Here is a 22829-nt window from a genome sequence, read left to right on the forward strand (position 1 = left end):
CACTGTTTAGGTGTATGGACATCTTTGTGTCTATTATGAAGCTGATATGGAAAGAGTGAGCAAATGCAGCTGCTGAGATAGATAGCAATAATTATGGTGTGTTAGAAAAAATGCATATACCTACCTTTTATATTGAACATTAGCAGGAGATGAAAGAATGGCTGGGGGAGAGGAGAGTATCTGCATATTCTCTGTTTTTCATTTCTGCAATCTATTACAATGGGAATTCGCTTCTCTGTTTGTATCCAATTTTCCTTTCTTTCTATCTGGTCTTTCTTCAGTTCAATCTCTTAGCTTTAAAGAAGTGGACAAAAGCAAGTTTTCAAATAAATTTATTATTTAGATAATAATACCAATAATAATACACTTCAGTTTTAATTAACTAATCAATATTTTTAATTTCATATCATTTCCTGACTGGATTCTTAAAGATTTCCATGCTTAAATGTTGAATGATCATGACAAGCTGTTCGAGGATATTAACTTCATTATCATTCCTTATGTAAGCTGCAGTCAGATTAAGGTGTTGTCAATGCTGGGAGGAGCTTACAGTAATAGCTTCTTGTTGATTTTTTTTTTCTCTTGTTTCTGGTTACATCAGAACAGAACAAAACAAAACACAAGAAAGAAAAAAAAAAATTAGTCTGAAGAAGCCATTATTAGTTCACTCCCCTATAAAGAATGTGTAACTATCTGATCTCTTTCTATTACATGAACATTACTTGAAGCACTGCCTACAATTTAAACGAACAAGCCCCTTGAGATGAGAAATTGCTTCGATCTTCTAAAATTGAAAAAAAAAAAAATAAAATAAAAATTACAAAGTGTGTAAATGAAAATTTTAATTTTTCAAGAACATTGCAAGGTGTTACCCAGAATTCATAATTCTAAATTTCAACAAATAAGAAGTTGCTAATCACTGTTTTGCCGTCTCTCTCCTGTAGAGCCATCGTTTCTTTAGACACTACCTTCTAAACTACTTCACATCTCCATGGACTCACTGTTACATCCCATTGATTGCTTAAACACAAGTTAATGAATTATAATTCATCCAGTTAGAACTAAGAACCTATAAAATAGCTATGACTATTCTCTCCCATTTATTTTAAAGATTTTCTTAAAAAGGTCTTGAAATTGAAGAATTAATATAGAGAAAGAATAGGGTTTACAAGAAACTATAGAAAGCCAGTTTACCATTTTTGTTCATTTTTGTAAATACTTGCTAATTTTCTGTTTGCTTGAGGTTAGCTTTGATTGATCAAAGACCTGGCTGTGACCATCCATCATTTTTTGAAGTGGTAGGGTGTAATTTGAGGTATATTTTGCTTCTAATTTTATCAAATCAACACAAATTTTGTTTGCAATCGTTTTAAACTTGTCATTCATTATCGTCTATAATTTTTAATTAATCTTTGGTAACAAAAAAGAAAAATAAGTATAGATTCTATTACAACCTCCTTTCTTCTGTAGTTATGCTTTTGTTTACTTTCCCTCTCCCTCACCTGTGTATGGACTGTTATTCTTTTACTTGTTTCAGTCATTTGACTGTGGCTATGCTGGAGCACTGCCTTAAGTCAACCAAATCGGCCCTAGGACTTATTCTTTGTAAGCTTAGTGCTTATTCTATTGGTCTCTTTTTCCTAACATCTAAATTATGGGTATGTAGACACACCAACATCAGTGGCCAAGCGATGGTGAGGGGATATGCACAAATATATATATATATATATATATATATATACATATACATACACACACACACACCACACACACACACACACACACACACACACACGGGCTTCTTTCAGTTTCCATCTTTCAAATCCACTTAAGGCTTTAGTTGGCCTGAGGCTATAGTAGAAGACACCCAAAGTGCCATGCAGTGGGACTGAACCCAGAACCATGTTGTTGGGAAGCAAGCTTCTTACCACGCAGCCACTCTTGTACCAATTATGTGTATTGGTATTTTTTTCTTTTTCTATCAAAATAAAAGGAGAAATATTCTGTGCAAATCACCTGAAGGTATTTGCACATTGAATCAGGTTTCTTTGGTTTATCTTTTACTCGTTTCAGTCATTTAACTGTGGCCATGTTAGATCACTGCCTTGAAGGGTTTTAGTCAACACGGGTGCACTCCACTATATATATTAAGCTTGGCACTTATTTTATTAGGCCTTTTTGTTGAACTGCTAAGTTCAGAAGATGAAACAAACCAACACCAGTTGTCACACACTGGTGGAGGAACAAACATACACATCAACACACACACACACACACACACACACACACACACACACACACACACACACACACACATGATGGGCTTCCACACAATTTTCATCTACCAAATCCACTCAAGACTTTGGTCAGAACAAAGCTATGGTAGACATTAACCTAAGGTGCCATGCAGTAGTGCTGAACCTTAAACCATGTGGGTTGCTAAGTGAGTTTCTTAACTATGCTGACATACCTGCACCCATAAAATTTACACAGGTCTGTTTTAACCAGGATTAGAACTTATGTTACCCTGGCCACAATATGGGATCCTAACCACTGGATGATCATATCCTCCAGGTTTTTTGTTCTTTTTTTCCTTTTTTTTTTTGTATAAAACAATTCCATCACTTCAGTATAGTTGCAAAAAGCAAATGTATTTTATATGTACGTGCAGCAATCTTTATTTGAGTTGTTAACTCACATCCCAATAACTGCCATCTAGTTATACTCTTCTGCCGAAGCTATCTTCATATAACAACCATATTTCGTCACATAGGGTGCACATTTTTTTTTTCCACTTCAAAAAAAAAAAAATCACCCTGGTTCCTAAATGTGAAATTGGGCATAAGCTTCAATGCATTAAAACCTTTTCTTGAAAATGTGCTGTTGAAATTGGGGGACATCTAATATGCCCATACATCAAATAAAGATAAAGTTATCCAGCAGCAACACAAATTTTTGCTTTGCAAATATCAGCCAGTCTGTTTTATCAAGAATATAAAATATTAATTTCTCTTTCAGATCTACTTTAGATCTCTATTTCATTATTTGATTATTATTATTATCGATTTATTTATTTTTTTTTTTTTCATAGCTGCTCAGTGGTGACACTTTCTAATATAGCTGAATGGGAAGGGTTATTATTAGATTTTGCATATGATCACTTAATATATGAAAGCTTAATAGATGATATAAATTGATCTGTTAGATATCATTTCCAGAAATGGCATAGTCGTAATGAGCTACTCCTATATTTCTTAAAAGTATTAGGCTACTTTCCACTGTAGTCGTCATAGTAGTTGTTCAGCTTCAGATCTGCTTGGATCAAAGATGTTTCATCCATAACATTTTTTTAAAATTCCAAACCTAATGTATTTTGGATGATATTATCTGTCTTTCCTACCTTTTTTTAAAAAAAAGATGGTACTGTGTTATATAAGGGAGATTTGGCTGATCTCTCATAATTTGATTCTCTGGACAGAATCTTTTGTCTTGTAAGCCAACTGTTATGATTAATATACTGTCAATTGCTTAGACTTCATGTTTATAGGTGATGAGGCCCCTATATTCTTAGAATTTTATTGGGAGTTATCCATTAACTATGAAAAAAAATTGCTTTTGTTAGTTTCTGTATGTAGGCGGCAGGAAGATCCCATTCTTTTGATATCAAGCTATATATATATATATATATATATATATATATTACACACACACACACACACACACACACACACACACACACACACACACACTTTATGTATATACTTTATATATAAACACATATAATACACATAAAGATGCATGCTATTTCAATAATTACTCTTAGAATATCCAGTATACATGTGATTATACACACCTGCACGCACACGCACACACACGCACGCGTTATTGGTTTCTAAAATATTAGATCTCAAACCTTTTGGAATGGTTTAGATTGAATTTAAGAACAGTAAATCTTGCAATTGGCTGTTTTTATTTTTCTTGTATTATTTCAATCCTACAATCAATGAGAATATAAATTAATTTCTATATCAGTAAAATACATGAAGACAAATTGTCATTCTGTAAATCTTACTCCCACCTCTCTCTCTTAATGTTCTGATATTTTTGGTATTTCAATTATATTTAAAATGCTAAGTTTTATGTAATTGATTTTCTTTTATTGCTAGCTAATATATTTTGTTTACTATAAATGAATTTTTTTTTTTTTCTTGCTCTGTCGCCCTTGCAGTTTCAAGTGAAATAAAAAGATATGAAAATAGGTGTAAGGGTAGTTTCACGTTGATCAATGCTGTACGAGTTAAATTTGTAAATGGAAATCTTTAGTTTTTTGTGTAAAATTTCTTGAGATAAAACAGCTCATAACAAACAAAAAACCTTGTGGTTTTTATTGTGAAACATACATTTTTTTTTATAAAGGAGGAAGAGGGTTTAGTCCTTCAGCTGATTTGATAAGTACAAGGCAAAGCTCCCACTTGTTCATTTCAAGTGACATCAGAGGATGTGAAAAATGTGAGATTAATTCTCAGTTAAATTGATAGTTAACCTTGTAAGTTAAATTTGATAGAAAGAAACTGTAAAAGCTTTTTGAGTGTTTATCATTATTTAACATCCATTTTCCATGCTGGCATGGGTTGTATGGTTTGACAAGAGATGGCAAATCATAGGACTGTAACAATCTCTATCGTCTGTGTGTATGAACTTTCTTGCAAGGTTAATCAGTATAGCATACCTTGCATTTATTTGATGTTAGTTATATCCTTCTAAACAAAGAAGACTTAGAAATGTAATACAAATGGATAAAGTAAGTGCCAGACGAAAGAGTAGTTTATATAATTGACTAAAATACCTGAGTGTGGTACTCCAGTATGATCACAGGCTAAAGACTGAAACCAGTCAATGAATTTTCAGAGAACCCATCTCTTTGTTTTTATATTTTGAAATGTCGCAATATTTTGGTTACTCAAAATATTTTTTATGCTGATTTTTTTTTTTTTTTTTTTTTTTTTTCTGAATAGCTTATTTCTTTTACTATTATTTGATGTTAATTATTAAGGAATTGTTTCACTCTCTTTCACTTGATATATTGGGAAATTTTTTTTAAACTGGAAAAAGCCAACAAACTAATTTTTTCACTTTTTGTGTTTCAGACTAGAATTTGTTTCTCAGATTAGGACTATAGAATTTTACGTTTCTCAAAACCAAATTGCATTCTTGTGAAGATGAAATTTTAATTTACACTGAAGACTTTTCCAGTTGATATATTGTGCAAAATTTTCTCAGTCTTTTTATCTCTCTCATTCTGTTTCTTTCGTTAATCTGAGTTTATCATTTATTCTCTGCCATAAAGTTACCAATGAAATTTGAAGATATTCATTTCAATAATTCTTTGGTATACTTATAAAATTTTGCTACCCTCTACAAAAAGACACCTGTTTCTGCATGTCCTACTTGTAACTGTTTGTTGCTTGGCACAAAATTGCTTCCCCCAACACTTCACTTCATGCTTCAATCATGAGCTGTTGACTTCACCGATGCCAGTGACACACAAAAAGCACCTAGTACACTCTGTAAACTGCTCAGTGTTAGGAAGGGTTCCCAGCTGTAGAAGCCCTATTGAAACACAGATTGGATCTTGGCACACTCCTTTGGTTCACCATCTGTTATAACAGTTCTGCCCATGCCAGCATTTAAAATGGATGCTTAACTAGTAATGATGGTGATTATATGACAAGCTGCTTAGTTTCCGTTTAGCAAATTCACTCATAAGGCATTGATCAGCTGAGATCTATAGCAGGAAACACTTGCCTTAGGTACTGTGTAGTGGGACTGAACTCAAAACAGTGTTGCAAACTTTTTAACCACACAGCCATGCCTGCACCTGTTATACATAATTCACTTATTATTCATTTTGGGTGTATAACTGAGAATTTCAGTGTAAAAATCTTAAATATCCCCCTTCATCACTCTCATTGCAAATCTCGTAAATCTTACAGCATAATTTACAGCATTACCAATCTACCTATCAATCCCCTTCATAAGACTGCATAATAATTGGGTTTATAATAAATGCTTGCCTTGCTGTTGGTTCTGAAGCACATTAATCAGGTTATTTGATGTATTGCTAATTATATATGTATATACTCACACACATGCAAGCACAGGCATTCATGCACACATCTATGCATGCACATCTGCATTCATATATTCACATATGCAAGCACACGCATGCACACACACACAAACACACACGCACATTATTTAATTCTGAAATTCCCCTTAAGATCTCATAAAGTTGCTATTAAAAATCTGCTCAGCTGATGAATTTTGACAGGTTATATAACGTGTGTGTGTGTGTGTGTGTGTGTGTGTGTGTGTGTGTGTGTGTGAGCATGCATGCAATGTATGTGTGCATATATAATTTTAAACTTGTAATTATCAGTAGAGAAATATCAATTATGATTTCTGCTGTAGAAAGTATGAAATATTATAATTTAAAATTGCAGGCTACAGCATTACCATGATGTGTGCATATCCCTCTTTTCCCTTTTTACTGTATAGCTCTCATCTTGTAAATCTTGTTTATATTGTCTGTGCTTGTAAAGTGCAGCTAGTAGTGGTGGTAGTAATGTATATAATGTTGACCAATGACCTGATATTGGATCTGGAATAGCTGACCCTTTTTGTAGGGTCTGTTGACCAATGACCTGATATTGGATCTGGAATAGCTGACCTTTTCTTGTAGGGTCATTACTTTGATGAAGCAATAGTGATGTTGTGCAGGATTATAGAACATGTAGGTTATTCTCTTACTTGTTGCAGTCATTAGATTGCAGCCATGCTGGAGCAGTGCCCTTACGTGGCTAGCTGAACAAATTAACATCAGTACTTTTTATTTCCTAGTCAGGTGCTTGTTTTGTAGTTTCCTTTTGCCAAACTGCTAAATTATGGCTAAGTAAGCAAACCAACACCAATTACCAAGCAGTGCTGGAGACGCACTGTTCCAGGTTCAGCTCTATTGTGTATCACTTTGGGCAAGTATCTTCTGCTATAGTCCTGAGCAACCCAAAGCCTTGAGCAGATTTTGTAGCTGGAAACTGAAAGAAGCGTGTGTGCGTGTGTGTGATATCGACATCATGTGATAGCTGTAGATGACTGTCATAGTCATACAGCGGTGTCATTCATTTCTAGTCTTTTGCTGACATGTCTGACCATGGGAAAATATTGGTGTGCTTGGAAATAGATGAGGATTGGTGACAGGGAGAGCATCTAGCTATAGAAAATCTGCCTCAATAAACTCTGTCCAATCCATTGGAAGCTTGAAAAAATGAACATGAAACTAATATTTCTGGAGAATTCTACCCTGTATGTCTATATCATAATCTTCTTTAGTTAAACTAATATAAATTCAGAATTTACACTTACTACATCTTGTAGGCATCCTATGCTGTACAATAAACAGAAAGCTATGTGGAACATATTTTGAGATAATCCTGGATATGTAATTATTGTGATTATCCAAAATATAACATGTACGTGTAACTTATGTACTTTTAATCACAGAGTCTGGGTAAAACTGAAAATAGACGGCCATGTTGAAAGTTTCTGTAAACCTTTTTTTTTTTTTTTTTTTTTTTTTTTTTTGTAAATGCCTATTGTTCAGTAATTATTTTTGTCCTTTTCTTGTTCTGACCCAGATACCACCAAGATTGTTGCACAAACATTTAATGACTCAATATTCTATTTGTGAAAGCCAGAGTAAAGCAAATCGTTCTTGGAGGGAACATTTGTGATTCATAACTTGTCAAACTAGTTTCATACTTAAAGATACTGTCACTTTCTTACCGAATTTAATTACTTTTCTTTTGTGAGATTTCTATAATAATTCCATTAAAACGATCTCCCTCTTTATTTTCTTTTACTGGTTTAATCATTGGACTGTGCCAATGCCAGGACAGTGACTTCAAGCTTTTTTGTGAATCATACTAATCCTGTACTCATTTCACTCTGGTACATATTTTTTCAATCTCTTTGAACTGTGTAGTTATTGGGCGACTTTGTTAAGCAGTGTAAATAAACATGTGTGTGTGTATGTATATATATATATATAATCCAAACAAGAAAGCACAAAAAAAACACAACGTGAGGACGTGGAACAAATATAGTATTATTGGACACTCAGGAAAGAAGGAGGGTTTAACGTTTCAAGTGGAGCTCTTCGTCGGAAAGATCCAGAGAAGGGAAGACAGAGGAAAAAAAAATCGCCAACGGTACACACGAGGTCACATTTTAAAAGATATATATATATATAATTTAACATGATAGTTTTTCTGCTGGCATGGGTTGTATAGTCTGACAAACAACTAGAAAGCCAGAAGACTGCGCCATGCTCCACTGTCTGCTTTTGGCATGGTTTTTTACAGTTGGACTCCCTTAATGCCAACCACTTTACAGAGTAGACTCCTAATACCAACAACAATACTCCTCTCAGAGTTGAGTTTTAATTGTTATCATTAATGTATCATCATGTCTCCTTTTCTTGCTGTCATACACTTGATTAGATATTTTCTGAATGGTTTTTCATAGCCAGATGCCTTCTTGATGCCAACTGTTTTTAGACATACCTCATTTAGTCTGAAAAACCATGATATTCAAATACTCATACACATATCAGTAATGAACTGAAAGAATGAGTGCTCAAAGAAATTTGGCCAAGGTTCCTTGCAGATGGAATTAATTGTAAATTGTAGGGTTGTTCATTCTTATCATGCAAATTCTATTGATGTTAGTTTAATGAAGAGCTACTATAATGTGGTAAATTTTTTTTAGCAATTTTTTCATCCTTTGTACACATGTTGGCAAAGTTATTCTTGCTTAGAATTGTCTTCATTTCTAAAAGAGAAAACCTAATTATATTCAAAAAGTTATTGTTTCCCAGTTTAAATATTTTCTGTTTTCAACCTTAAATTGTTAGGTGAGGTTAGTCCATAAGAAACATAGGGCTGGTTTCCTAGTTTCTCTGGTGAATACATTCCTCCTTGAATGGGACACCTGTCCATCACAAGATTAACTCCTTTTTACCAGCTGAGTGGACTGGAGCAGCATGAAATAAAATGTGTTGCTCAAGAACACAACACATTGCCCAGTCCAGGAATTGAAACCATAATCTTACAATCACACCCTAACCACTAAGCCATGCACCTCTACTTTTCTACCTTAAATAGTATGGTAATATTGAAGCTATTGAGTATATATCTATGCAAAGTGTATCTATCAAGTTACAGAGAGAAACCTACATCTTTGTTTCATATCCATACAGTTTGTTTCTAATATTCCATAGTTGTCTATCAGCAATTACTATGCTGGCATTTACTATGACCTTTTTTGTTTGTAATTCTAATCACTATAGAAAAATAAATGAAAATCTCAATTTCACTATCTTTCAGGTGACAATGTGTTAGTAATTTCGGTATAAAAAGAATATTGTAACTTATTTTTATACAAGCTAAATTCATGGTTTTATAGTTCTTTAATTGGAACTGAAATTAATTTTGATGCAGCAGTGATAAACTTTTCTATTTGCAAAAGAGTTTGATTTTTCCTTTCATTAGATATCAATTATAAATTTAATATTGTGCAAGTGTGTTGAGTGAAAAGCTGAGCATATAGTTTGATGCTTAATATCTAACAGACAATCCAAACATCAGCATGTAACATTAGATGATTAGTATGTAATATTAGTTGAACAGTTTTAAAAATACTCTTCGGAGGATACTGTTTCTTTTAAGCAGAATACATAAAATATCTAGTAAGTTTGATGTGATTTTGAAACTAGAATTGTATTCAATTTTGTATCCATAGTTATTACAAAATCATGAGCAGTTCTGCCTGAACATACATATGTGGTTAATTTACACGTTTTGCCATGTTAGCATGAGCTAGATAAATACTTTTTGTTGAGGTATTATTTTACATCCAGGTGCTCTTTCTGTTGCTAACCTTTAATATTTTCTTTTTTCCACTTCAAAAGTACAGAGCTACTAGATTTGTTAACAGGTGATGTTAACTTAACATCATTGCTTTTGCTCAAAGAATTTCATGCAGAGATGCAGAATATAAGCATACACATGCTTGCACATGGCTTCCTTATAGTTACCAATTCCACTCATATGACATAAGTCAACCTTAGTCTAGAGTGGAGAATATTTGCCCAAAGTACTCTATAGTGAGATAGAATTTGAAACCATAGCTGCAAGCTTGATATCTACCGCTAGGTCATGGCAGCATGCATGCACATGCACTCATACTCAAAAAATCTATATTATATCTCTCACATTTTCCATAAGGATTAGTCCACAGGCACTGTTCCCTTAGATTCATTCACATTCACCATTGGTCCTTTTCTATGGTCAGGTCAGCAGCCGCGTCAAATTTAGCATTTGACAAGTTCATCAGCATCAACATGAGAATTGATATTTTTCACAAAATTATTCTTGTTTAAAATTTTGTAACTCTAATTTTGCAATTCAAAAGACTGGCTTGTAATATAATTCTTTTTATAGTGTGTCTAAATCAAAATTCATTTTTAATATAGAATGCCATCTGTTGAAGTCTGTGTTTGAAATTTATTTCTCAGAAATTAAACATGAATGCAAATCCTCTTCTATTATTGTCCATTTCCGACTACTATGTAACAAAACTGAATGAATATTTTGAAAAGAGACATTTTAATTTTGTTTTTGACAGAATAATTTCAAATGTTTGTCTGGTGCTATCAGAGCCATTGGCATCTTTGTCTAAAAGCATCTCTGTCTGCTGTGTCACTCACATCCAAGAAATGATCTACATTTGGTAGAAAAATATGGAGTTAGTAGCAAAAAATTTGTTGAGCAAGTTTTAAGTAGATTGGCTGGAAATATTCTGGTTGGTTTGTGTGTGTGGAATTCATTATCTGTAGACTATTCAATATAGTTTCTGAAATCTTGTTTTATAGAATTTCACTCTTTTGTTACTGAGTGTTTGGTGAGTAGGTTTTTGATACTGGGTGTAGCTCTGAGTTCTAATGGTTTTGACATTTCTTCTGGCTTTACGTTCCAAATTCAAATGTCATTGTGATTGACTTTGCTATTCATCATTTCGAGGTGGATAAAATAAGTACCAGTTGGGCACTGGGGTCAATATAACCAATGGACTCCTCCACTTAAATTTCAGGCTTTGTACTTTTATTAGAAAGAAGTACTATTCCTTTCAAAAAAGTTATGTCACACTCTCCTCTTCCCATCCCTCTCAACATGACTGCTTAGAAAAACTTATCTTGAAGATTCAGTTATATATAGAAGACAGATTTAGGACTGAGAGCAATTACAGCAAGTTATTTCCAGCAAAATACTTTAATTTCTACTGACATATGGAGAGCAATGATAATTTCGCAAAGGATGGATCAGGGGTAAACATTTGCTTCTGAAAATTATCTATTTTGGAAAACTTTATGTATCCTCCAAAGATGAAAAGTTTAATACTTACTCCATTTTGGCACCCACTTATCAGAATGTCTAGACATGGTTTAGAAAGAAATATTTGGATTTTTTTTTTTTTTTGTGCGTGTTTGTACTTGATGATTAAAAAATGAAATGTAAACAAAGATAGAAAAATTCTTGATAATTGGTTCTTTTAGCAAAACCTGGAAACAAAGCTAAGCCAAAAAGTAATTGCTAGTAGCTAGGAAATTTAGTCTTTGTGTATCTGAACCAAATAAAATTCTTTACATGATGTATTTTATCAAAAGATTTTCAATAATACTGGTTCCAGCAAGCTCAGGGTAAGAGATAAGTCAATTACATTGACTCAGTGTTCACCTGGTACTTTTTCTATCAAGCTCAACAGGATGAAAGGTAAAGTGGACATTGGTAACTCAGAATGTAAAGCTGGACAAAATGCCACCAGTGTGATAATAATTCTACCAGTTCACCACCTTCAAGTTTTTCAATGATATTGGAACCAAAAAATGGGTTAAAATGAAATAAAAAATATTTTATTTATCTATTTTTTAATATTTTATTTTATTTTCTGAGGTTTTACAAATTGACTGTATAAGTAGATTAAACAGCATCTCTGATAAAGTCTGTGAAGTAAATTCATTGTATAAAATGTCTCGAAGCACAAAGAAAAAAAAAAAAGAAAAAAAGCTAGTGTTGTGAAAGGAGCATCTGTTTTAATATTATTTTATTTGCTTGCCAATCTCCCCATTAACAAAGTAGATAATTAAAACAATTACCTTTGTTTTCTAGATCAAGTAGTCTGTTTCTTTAGTCTTTGTCTTACGAAAATTTTGACTTTACATTTTCTTTCTTTTTTTTTTTTTTTTTTTAATAGATCTTGTAGTTCCCTTTGCTGTTCTATGATTGAACTTCACAACTTCAATGTTTTTAAGTAGACAAGGAAGTAACCTAGTTCTGATAATGGGGCAAATCAAAAACTATATTTAGGATACGGGGCTAAAGATGCTTTAAACTTATATATATATATAATATATATATATATATATATATATATATCTTAGTGCTTAGTGACATTTGTTTTCGTAATTTGTCAGAATAATTTAAGATTCCACAAATGCAACAGTATTGACAATAACAGAAGTTAGCTCCATTCAAGTAGATAATTTTTTTCTTTTTACCGATTGCAACAATTGCACTTTGGATATGATGCAATTTGCTTTTAGGATAGACATGCATTACATTTCTGTTTATTCTTTCCTATACATTACTAGGCTTTGTTTGCACAACAAATTGTTAGAAATAAATGTTTCTTTCCAGCTAAGTATAGAACAGTAAAATAACCATTATATAAGACAAAATGTTGGTCCTGATGACAACTGTTTATAAAAAAGAGTTTTGGCAAAATAACAATAGTATATGCATGTTCAATTCTTTATGGCACCTGGAAATTTTGCCACACACGTATGGAGGTACATAGCTTAGTGGTTAGGATGTTGGACTCTTGATCATAAGATTGTGGTTTTGATTTCTGGATCTTGAGCAAAACACTTCATTTCATGTTGCTCCAGTCCAGGTGAGGAATATATATGCCATGAAACTGGGAAACCGGCCCTTATGAGTTGGTATGACTTGAGGTTACTTTTTTTTACCTGCGTACCACTCACTCTTTCTTTTATTTGCTGTATTTGGTGTAGGTATTTGTCCAACAAAACTTCTGCCAAGTGTAATTATTTTAAGGTTATGTTTCTCAGTTATTCCAAACAATAAAAATCAGTTACTATTAACACTCAATTCTTACAAAAAAGAATTACGATATTTTTGATTTTATTTCTAGGCTTGTTTGGAGGAAAATCTAACTTTTAGAAATGACAGGTACTTCAAAATGTTGGGAATCATTTTGATGCTTTGAAGTACATGGTTTTCTATAATTTTTTGAGCTTTGAAACCATTTTATATTAAAACATTTTTTCAGTAATAACATTAATCTTGTGATGCATGTTGTCCAGCATGAGAGTAATCTCTTAGCAAGACAAAACTAGGATGGGTTATCAATTCCTTCAAGTAATTTCTCTAATATTACAATACTTTTGGGAAAATTGAGAACTCGGTTTCTAATTTCTGTGTGTTAGAGATCAAAAATCATTAGCATTTCTTTTTCTTCCCTGTACTGGTGTAGGTTAGGTGAGCCTTAGTGAAGAAATATTCTATAGTTGCATATTCTTTGTTACCAATCCTTACCTGATTTTCAAATAAGGTCTTGCATACGTCAAAACCTCTGAGCTATAGGACATTGCTTAAAAATGCTGACATGGCATCACTTGCCTAAATGATGTCATGTGAACATACATGGATATAAACACTTGCACATTCAAACATATGCATGTATAAGCTTCCGTGGAGTTTCTTCCTATAAAATTCACTTAAGCTTGAGGCTGTAATAGAAAACGCGTTTCCTAAGATGCAATGCTTTGGGATGCTACCTGAAAATGCATACTTACATATTGAGCTTCATCACCACATAATGTCTCCACCTATTTCTACAAAAACAAACAAAAATAAAAAAAGAAATTGGGTGGAAAGGATAATTAGAATCCTCTTTTAAGATTTTAATTTTTTTATTTTTCTAATTTGGCTTATGAAAAATCATATGTCAAAAATTTTTAAATCTGTAAATAGTAACCAATCTTTATTGAAAAAATTTATTCAGTTGCTAAAATTCTATCTACCCATCAGCAAAATAGTTTAGAATTTCTATACAGCAATTCTGATAAAATGTTAGATCTGAAACAAAATCTTAAGCAGTGATTTATTTAAAAAAAAAAGACATATCACATTTTTAGTTTTATAACTTAAAAAACAAATTTTATAAAATGTTTGGATTTTTGCTTTTTTCTTTCTATGAAGTCAACTTAGTGTTTGAATATCAAGTTTTTCTGTTTTTTCTTAAATCACAAACTTTAATTAATTCTAGTGAAACTAATTTTAACAGACATCATTGGCATAATTTCTCAGTCCTTATTCTGTTGAAATATCTCACTGAAACTAAACTTAATCTAATGAGAATGTTATATTAACATGATCAAAAGAATGTAGTTCTTTGAATTTTAGTTAAGAAATAAGTCTCACTTGCATTAAGGAAGTAGAATACATAATCTGAAAAAATTAAACATTTAAAATTTTTTCTTAAGATTCTGGAATCATTTTTCTGTATAATTTAATGTTTGTAGTATTAAAGATGTTAATATTATAGAAATGTTATATAAAAGATGCTTTATTGCAATGATATTGATTAGCTTAACATTTTCAAAGCTTTAGTATTATTAGAGAAAGGTGTGAAATGACAAATGGTTAAGTGTCACGTAATTCTATGCCATATTTATACCTTTTTTTGCATTCAAATACAACTGGTTTTTATTTTTGGGCTTACCGTCCCTAGAGGGATGACCGGCAAGTAATAGTGTGTGTATAATTGTGTGTGTTTATATATTTTCATACACAAAGTAATATACTGAATGTTGATTGATCAACCACGCTTTATGAATTTGTATACCTATGTATTTAGTTTGAGGAGTAGCAGGACTCGTGACAATTTTTAGGGTCCTGATAGACTCTGTAAGAAAACCTATAGGTAGGGAGTATAGTTGTGAAGAAGTATTGAACAGTGTTTAGAAATAGGCATTAAGAGCAAAAGATGTAGATGTAGCAAACAGTCTTGGAAGGAGTTAAATATTTAACTTAGTATTTCAGGAAAGCAGAAGCCATTGTTGTAGTTGTTGAACAGAATGTTGCAACCGTCTCTTTGTTCTAGTGATTGTAGCAGGTTAGCAAATAAGAATCATTTAGTGTAAGGTAAGCAGGATTGTTCATAAAACCTGAAGCTTAACAAGACAGGTGTCTGTTGGAAATGTTGCTAGGAGATGAATAACAATTGGACCAAAATGAAACCTTGGCAGAAGTCCATCATGGGAAATACATATTGTATATGATTAATGGCAGTGAGCCTAAATTAGTATTATCTGTCATAAGAGAAATAGCTTTCAGCTTGAAAGTTGTCTAGGGAAAAAAATCTTGGTGATTTAATGATGGAGATTCTGTTAGTTTCACACATTTTTCTTTGTAAGGTTATTAATATATCTTGTAAATATTAATGTGGTAGAACATTTTTGGTCAGGTTGGTTGGATTCAGAATTACGTGTAGTTCCATTATTTCCTAAGATATGACGGCTTAGGTTATGGTAATGAGTTTACTGCTGTTGTGACACTTTCATTTCTCCAATATAGATAAAATAAATTCCAATAGTAGCATGCATATTAATGGTAATCCCTTGGGGTGGGGGCAAAATCTTTTTTTCTCTGAAGAAATAAAGTATTCCATACAATTTAGCTTTATTTTTTTTCTGTCTTAATCTGAGTATCTTTCATTGTTTGCAAGACTGGTTGCTGGGCTGAGTAATGTGAGCATAAGGTTTAGATTGGTTTGGTGCAGATGAGTGACTGAAAAAGAATAACAGGAAGATTTCTAAAGGAGTGATTGGGAAAGATATTAAATTAGGGAGTCTGATAGATTAGGCACAAAAGTAGTGGGAAAAGAGATTAGGCACTAAATTTCTAAATAGAGGTAGAATGAGTAAATAGGTTTTAGAGAGCAGGGGCAGTGGGATATATATATATATATATATATATATATATATATATATAATATATATATATATATATATATATATATATATATATATATATATAAAAATGCAACTGGTTGTTTACGACCAGTGTTACATATTTATTTTTATGGTTTTGGGTGGGAAGAGACCTAGTTCTCAGACCTCAGCAGATCCTCCAAAACTGTTATTGGTGTGGTTGATGATCAATTTTATTAGTTATAAGTTGATGCCTGGTGAGAGTGTGCTGGGAAGGGATACAAAATGGGTTGCTCTAGAAAGAGATGAGAAAGGCTTATGTGAAGGTGGTATGCTGTAGTTCAGTGGTTCCCAACCCTTTTATTTAAAGGAGTTTTCTCATGGACCCCTTTTACCCCTTTCATTATCAACCTGGCTGAAACCGGCTCTGGCTCTGAGTACAAATATCTTGTTTACATCAGTTTTGAATTAAAATCTTCCACCAAACCGTAGTCACAATTTATGCTCCTAACACTGGCTGAATGATAACTAAGTTATTTTACTAAATTCTTTGTTATATTTAAAGTAATCGAAAGAAACAGAGAGCATCTCAAAATAAATACAGTAACGAAAGGGTTAATATGCTTATCTTTGTGTGGGTGTGTGTGATGAAATTTTGAATTTAGTTCATGGATCCCCAGCACTACCTTTGTAGACCCCAGTTTGGGAACCACTACTGTAGTTAATTCTTAGAAGAAATTTGAGGTATGACTTAAAGGCTAGTGTGTCGGCCAGTGACACTTTGTTAATCACTTTGTTTCCATTTGAATACAACCAAAGACATTTTCTTTTCTAGCAGCATCACCACCTTTGCAAATGTGAGGATTATTGCCTTGTGGGATTCAAGTGCTTTTCACACAGCATCAGCAGCCACTTAGAATGAAAGTATCTTCTTGCTTTAGTCTTTGGAATGCAAATCTTTGCTCTGATGTGAGTGGAATTACAAGGAGAATCACTGGTGCTTGTGATGCCTTGTATCTTTGGTGATTTGTGAATCTTAATTTTTAACTGTCCATGGTTAGAAAAGCTGAATTTCCTTGATCTGGGATTCTTTGGATTATTATTGTAGGAAATGCTGTTATGTCTCCATTAGAGGAGTCTTTATTCCTGGTAGCAGTATAGGTTTGACAAGGGATATGAATAATGCCTGTGTTTGTAGAAGGTTAAGGTAGAGTGGTGGGTATTTGTTGGAGTGAGTATTACTATAACCAATTTAAATTGGATCTTCAGTATACAACAGTGGAAACTGAGCAACATAAATTGAACCTTGGGAATACCTAAGTTAATGAAGTGTGAGTCAATGAGTCTAATCTAAATGCATTACAATGGTACAATGTTAGAAAGCTTCCAACACAAACTAGTTGGATAGAATCCATAGACAAGTAGTTCAGCCACTGTTATTGAAGTAGAACTTTTTTTTTCTCCTTAAAGAATTTAGATTTACATAACCTATTTAACTTGTTTATTTACTTTTAAACCTTGTCCAATTATATTGAGCAGTTTATTTCTGGTATTTTAGCTGTGTACATTTTTCTACTAGTAATTTTCTAACAAGAAATTCTTTCTCCTTTGTTTTGAACTTGAACTGTAACCAAAATATAAATTTACAAACATTTTTACATGGCAGGAGGAAACCTGTTTTCCTAATTTTAGCCCATACCGTTTTATTATAGTCTGTTATTTTAAGGAATTCTTTAGATAGCAAGCTAACCAGTTTTGTGAGTTTCACCTTCTTGTTAGCTCAGTAATTTGACTGAGTATCTTCTCATGAACATCAGATTTTGGCACATCAGATGAACTTTTCTCCTAAAAAAAATCTCAACATATCACCCCAGGCCCAATATGCAAAGTTACTTTATTACATGCTTTAACACAAACTTTTTCCTGAATATGCATTGCTGAAATTGGCTTCATCTAGTACGAGTGTGCATCTTTTATGCCATCAAATATGGTAGTTACTAATTATTAGTCTTACATCTTAAAATTTTTCTAGGGTTATGCATTTGTTTCTGTTGAACTTTTATATAGACTGAATATCATGTAGATGAGTTGGAAGTATATAAAATTCATTTTTATTCCATTGAGCTTGGACAAATCATTAGTATCTTAGCTGAAGCACATCTACAGGATAATAAACATTTAAGCTTGCCAATGAATATATACTCTGTGTGTGTGTGTGTGTGTGTGTGTATATCACTCGCTCGGTCGCTCACCCTCTCACTCACTCACTCACCCTCTCACTCACCCTCTCACTCACTCACTCACTCACTCACTCACAAAGGTGACCAAGTATAAGCTAAACAAACAAGTTGATTAAAGAGAAAAACAAACTATAGGGGAAAATGGGTTATGAGATGTTTTTATCTTAAGTAAAATATGGTAATTCTATGAAGATAAATATAGTATTTGTGCCTTCAATAAATACTAATAGGATTTCAATAAAACATCAAAGACCATTAGGGAAGTAAAGCATGTTTGATGTGCTGTTACATTGATGAAAAGGAATACTGAAGCTTAGTTTTCAGATTCTGTTTAGAAAAGATCTTAGTGTGTGCTTGTGTATAGATACTACTTTCCATTATGGATTGTAATTTTGGGGATTTTGTTTTTGTATAATTAATATAATTGGTCATTTAATAGCCTTGTAGTCTTTGTAAATATTATTCTCAACCATACCATGTCCCAAAATATATTTAAAATAAGAGTTGTTTAGCATTAACAGTTGAGAATTCATTATACATGTATATTAGGATTTGTTAACTTTGAATTCCTTAACAGCCTGTGATACTTTGCAAAATAAACTGCTTTGTCTTTATTGATGATCTCTTAGCATTTTATGTAAGTGGATGCTGTTGCTAATGAAAAAAAGTACCTTTGAAAGACTATTGATCTGCTTGTCAATTTAAAAATAATTTTGTGTTTTGATTAGTTTCATAATTATTTTATACTTGCTTGATCCAGTGTTACTTCTAAAATATTGATTCTATTGGATTTATAGAGGGACTAAATAGTTGTATAGTGTGAAGGTGATTTGACCAAATGGCTGTAGGGCATGAAATATTATCACTTATGTTTTCTATGCTGGCATGGGTTGGGTGGCTTGACAGGAGCTGGTGAGGCCAAGGGCTGTACTAGGTTCCATAGTCTATTTTGGCTTGGTTTCTAAAGCTGGATACCCTTCCTAATGCCAACCACTTTACAGTGTGTACTGGGTGCTTTTTACATGACCCCAGTACAAACATGCAATCACTAAATCTGCTCTCCTCCTTTTCATTACAAAACACCAAATTAACTGTAGCTTTTCCCGTTTTATTTACTACAAAGAAAAGCAATATTAATGATCTGTTTTCTGCAGACTGAAAGTTATCAGGGGTCAAAATTTATTGCAGGCTTCAGCACAGTATGGGAGCAGTGTTTTTCACTGATATGTCAATGAATAGATGGATACATAAAAAAATGATTAGAAAAAATGTCCTGCACTGAAGAGAAGCTGGATACCTGACCACATCATGTGGTGAAATATACAACAAGTCCTTCACACGATTGCCATGAACAGACATGTGACTATTTATGTGGCAAATGAGTAAATTAGTTATGGTTCGTAGAAATATCAGGGCAAAGCTGAACAAATCTAACTTCTGTTCAAAAGGTGTATGGCTTGTGGCATATGAAAGAAATTAGTTATGGCTCTTTATATGAAATAGTCCTTAACAGATAGAACTATGGTTAACATAGCAACAACTTGACATTTCAAGTTCTAACTCAAGCACCTAGTGGGAGACCACATTACTGATGCATGGACAACTAATTCTCTCATCAAGAAAATAATAATTATAAGTACTTCAATGTTATTTTTCTGACTCACCTTGTTTCCAATCTGTACATAAACTCTACTATTTGGGAATTTTACTTATTGTCTAATTTAATTTTTCTCCAGTTGTGTGTGTCTCTGTGTGTATATATACTGTCACATACACACGACTGTGTGGTTGAGAAGCCTGGCATCTTGGGCAAGTGTCTTCTTCTCTAGCTCCAGGCTAACAAAAAATCTTATAGATTTGGTAGAAAAACTGAAAGAAGCCCAGTATATATGTTTGTACATGTGAGTTGGTGCCCTTTTGTCTTGGCATTGCAAGTGGTATTCATTATTACAAATTTTCTATAAAACATATGTTCTGCAACAGGAAGGGTGGGTATCTGGCCGTAGAAAATCTCATTCTGTCCAACTTATGCTAGCATGGAAAAATGATCATTTAAAATGACTTTATGTATGTATATGTATTATATGTTTTGTTTTTTTTTCTTTTCTTCTATAGTACATGAGATGGTCTGGAGTACGAAAGAATGTCCAGCACACAACTCTGGAGAAGGTCTTGGCTTTGGAGAATTCTGTGTATTTGTCAATGAGTTAGAGGAATATTATAAAAAAGGGTAAGTATTATTTTCTTATATCAGATATAGCTACAGGGCAATGTACCAGTTACTGATGTAAATTTTGCCCATGAGTACTTCATTAATGCTTTGCTTCTCCACTGTATCATGTGATACGTAGGACATATTTCCCTGCTATGATATACATTCTCAGTTTTTTTCTTTCCTTTATTCAGTTGCAAGAATATGAAAGGAAAGTTTATATTACTCAGAACACACACTTTTACTTGTTTCAGTCATTTGACTGTGGCCATGCTGGAGCACCGCCTTTAGTCGAGTAAATCGACCCCTGGACTTATTCTTTGTAAGCTTAGTGCTTATTTTATTGGTCTCTTTTGCCGAACCGCTAAGTTACAGGGACGTAAACACACCAGCATCGGTTGTCAAGTGGTGTTGGGGGGATAAACACAAACATATACACACACACATACAGATATATATATATGTATATATATATATATATATACATACACACACACACACACACACACACACACACACACACGACGGGCTTCTTTCAGTTTCCGTCTACCAAATCTACTCACAAGGCTTTGGTTGGCCCGAGGCTATAGTAGAAGACACTTGCCCAAGGTGCCATGCAGTGGGACTGAACCCAGAACCATGTGGTTCATAAGCAAGCTACTTACCACAGCCACTCCTACGCCTCACAAAGTAAGGAATAACTAAAATTCTAAAAGTAAGCATGGACATGTAGGGCAAACTTATGAAAATATTTTGGACAAGTTAAGGGCTAATCTATCTGAACTCACAATTTCTTTTCGATTAGCTACAGAAGGTAGCTTACAAGGCATTAAATTTTTTCTTTAGTATTTTCTTTATGTGCTCATTTGATGTACACACGTGTGTTTGTGAGACAGAAAGATGTATAACCTTTACTCTTCATTTTAGAATTATCATGTACTCAGGAATTGAGTGAACCCTTTTAAACTAGTCATTTGAGGTTTTTTTGTTTTTTTTTTAATTGGTGCCATTTATTTTAAAATGCTTAGATTCTGGTAATCAATGCTGTCATTACTAATCTAAATTAATGATGAATACAGAGCACGGTGATATGAAGGCCTTTTAAGTAGGTTGCAGGGCTTGCTGCCCTTGTTCTACTCATTTGTCTGTGCAATAACTTGATGTGGAAAACACAATTGATCCAGAAGTTGACCATCTCTAACTGCAATGTAAGGGTTTTTCTGAGTTTTAGGCCAATGAATTGCAGAAACAGAGTTTTCCAAGCCTTCCACTTTTATTTCATTTCTTCCTGAATTGCTTCACAATATTTTGTTGATGTCTCAGGTCTCCATGAGCCAGAAAAAAAGGCTTCACGGGCCAGATCTGGCCCGCAGGTCGTAGGTTGCCCATGCCTGCTGTAGAATATCTTTCGGTCATTGGACTGCAGTCATGCTGGTAGACTTCCTTGTAGGGTTTTACTCACAGATTGGCTCCAATACTTTTCTTTTAAGTAGGGTACTTACACTTTTGGTTTTTATTGTCAAACCAAGTTTTAGCGATGTAAACAAACCAGCACTGTCAAACAGTGAGTAGAGGACAACACATACAACCACATATTATACAATGGGCTTCCACAGTTTTCATCTATGTAATTCACTCATAAGGTATTAGTCAGCTAAGATCTATAGTAGGCACTTGTCCTAAGTACCATGCAGTGGGACTGAATCCTAAACTATGTGGTTAGAAAATAAGCTTAACCACACAGCCATGCCAATACACAAGTACTATAGAATACTAATGTACTATAGCTATAGTATTTAGGATATTGGTAGGGTTATTACATCAGTAATTTAATGTTAACTAAAGATTGTAAAATCTCCTGGTTATACTTGATCTGAAGCAAATATAATGAAGTACTTTCACTAAGAATGCAAAATACTGTTTCAACTGCAGAATATCAGTTTCAATCTATAGATTCTACCCACAAGAATTACAATAATATATGGGACGAGTACAGTGGAAACTGGTAGTCATTTCAAGTTGATTTGTTTTAATTAAGCATTCATTTCATTACTAAAAATTAACATTAAAATTTTTCTTTCATCTGGCTGTTTCTAATTTCAAAAATGTTAATTCAATCAGGTTAAATTTTATTTTGTACCTGGAAATGTTATTTTTTATCATTTCATTTTAACGTAAATTAATTTGTGATTGATCGATCTATACATTCACTTGAGATGCTCTGTTTAAACAGTTGAAATGCTAT

The 22829-nt window shown here is 33.1% G+C and overlaps 1 protein-coding gene across 5 annotated transcripts in view; it reads left to right on the forward strand.

Moving 5' to 3' along the window:
- The window catches only part of LOC115214842, a 206426-nt gene that overhangs the window by 100256 nt on the left and 83341 nt on the right, over positions 1-22829 (forward strand). For all 5 annotated transcript variants that reach the window (XM_036505572.1, XM_029783879.2, XM_036505575.1 and 2 more), the window contains one exon: positions 20488-20602. In XM_036505572.1, coding sequence (XP_036361465.1) covers positions 20488-20602 — 115 coding nt within the window. The remainder of the gene's footprint in view (positions 1-20487; positions 20603-22829) is intronic.

Source organism: Octopus sinensis, linkage group LG1, assembly GCF_006345805.1.
Source record: "Octopus sinensis linkage group LG1, ASM634580v1, whole genome shotgun sequence".
In the NCBI taxonomy this organism is placed as follows: domain Eukaryota; kingdom Metazoa; phylum Mollusca; class Cephalopoda; order Octopoda; family Octopodidae; genus Octopus; species Octopus sinensis.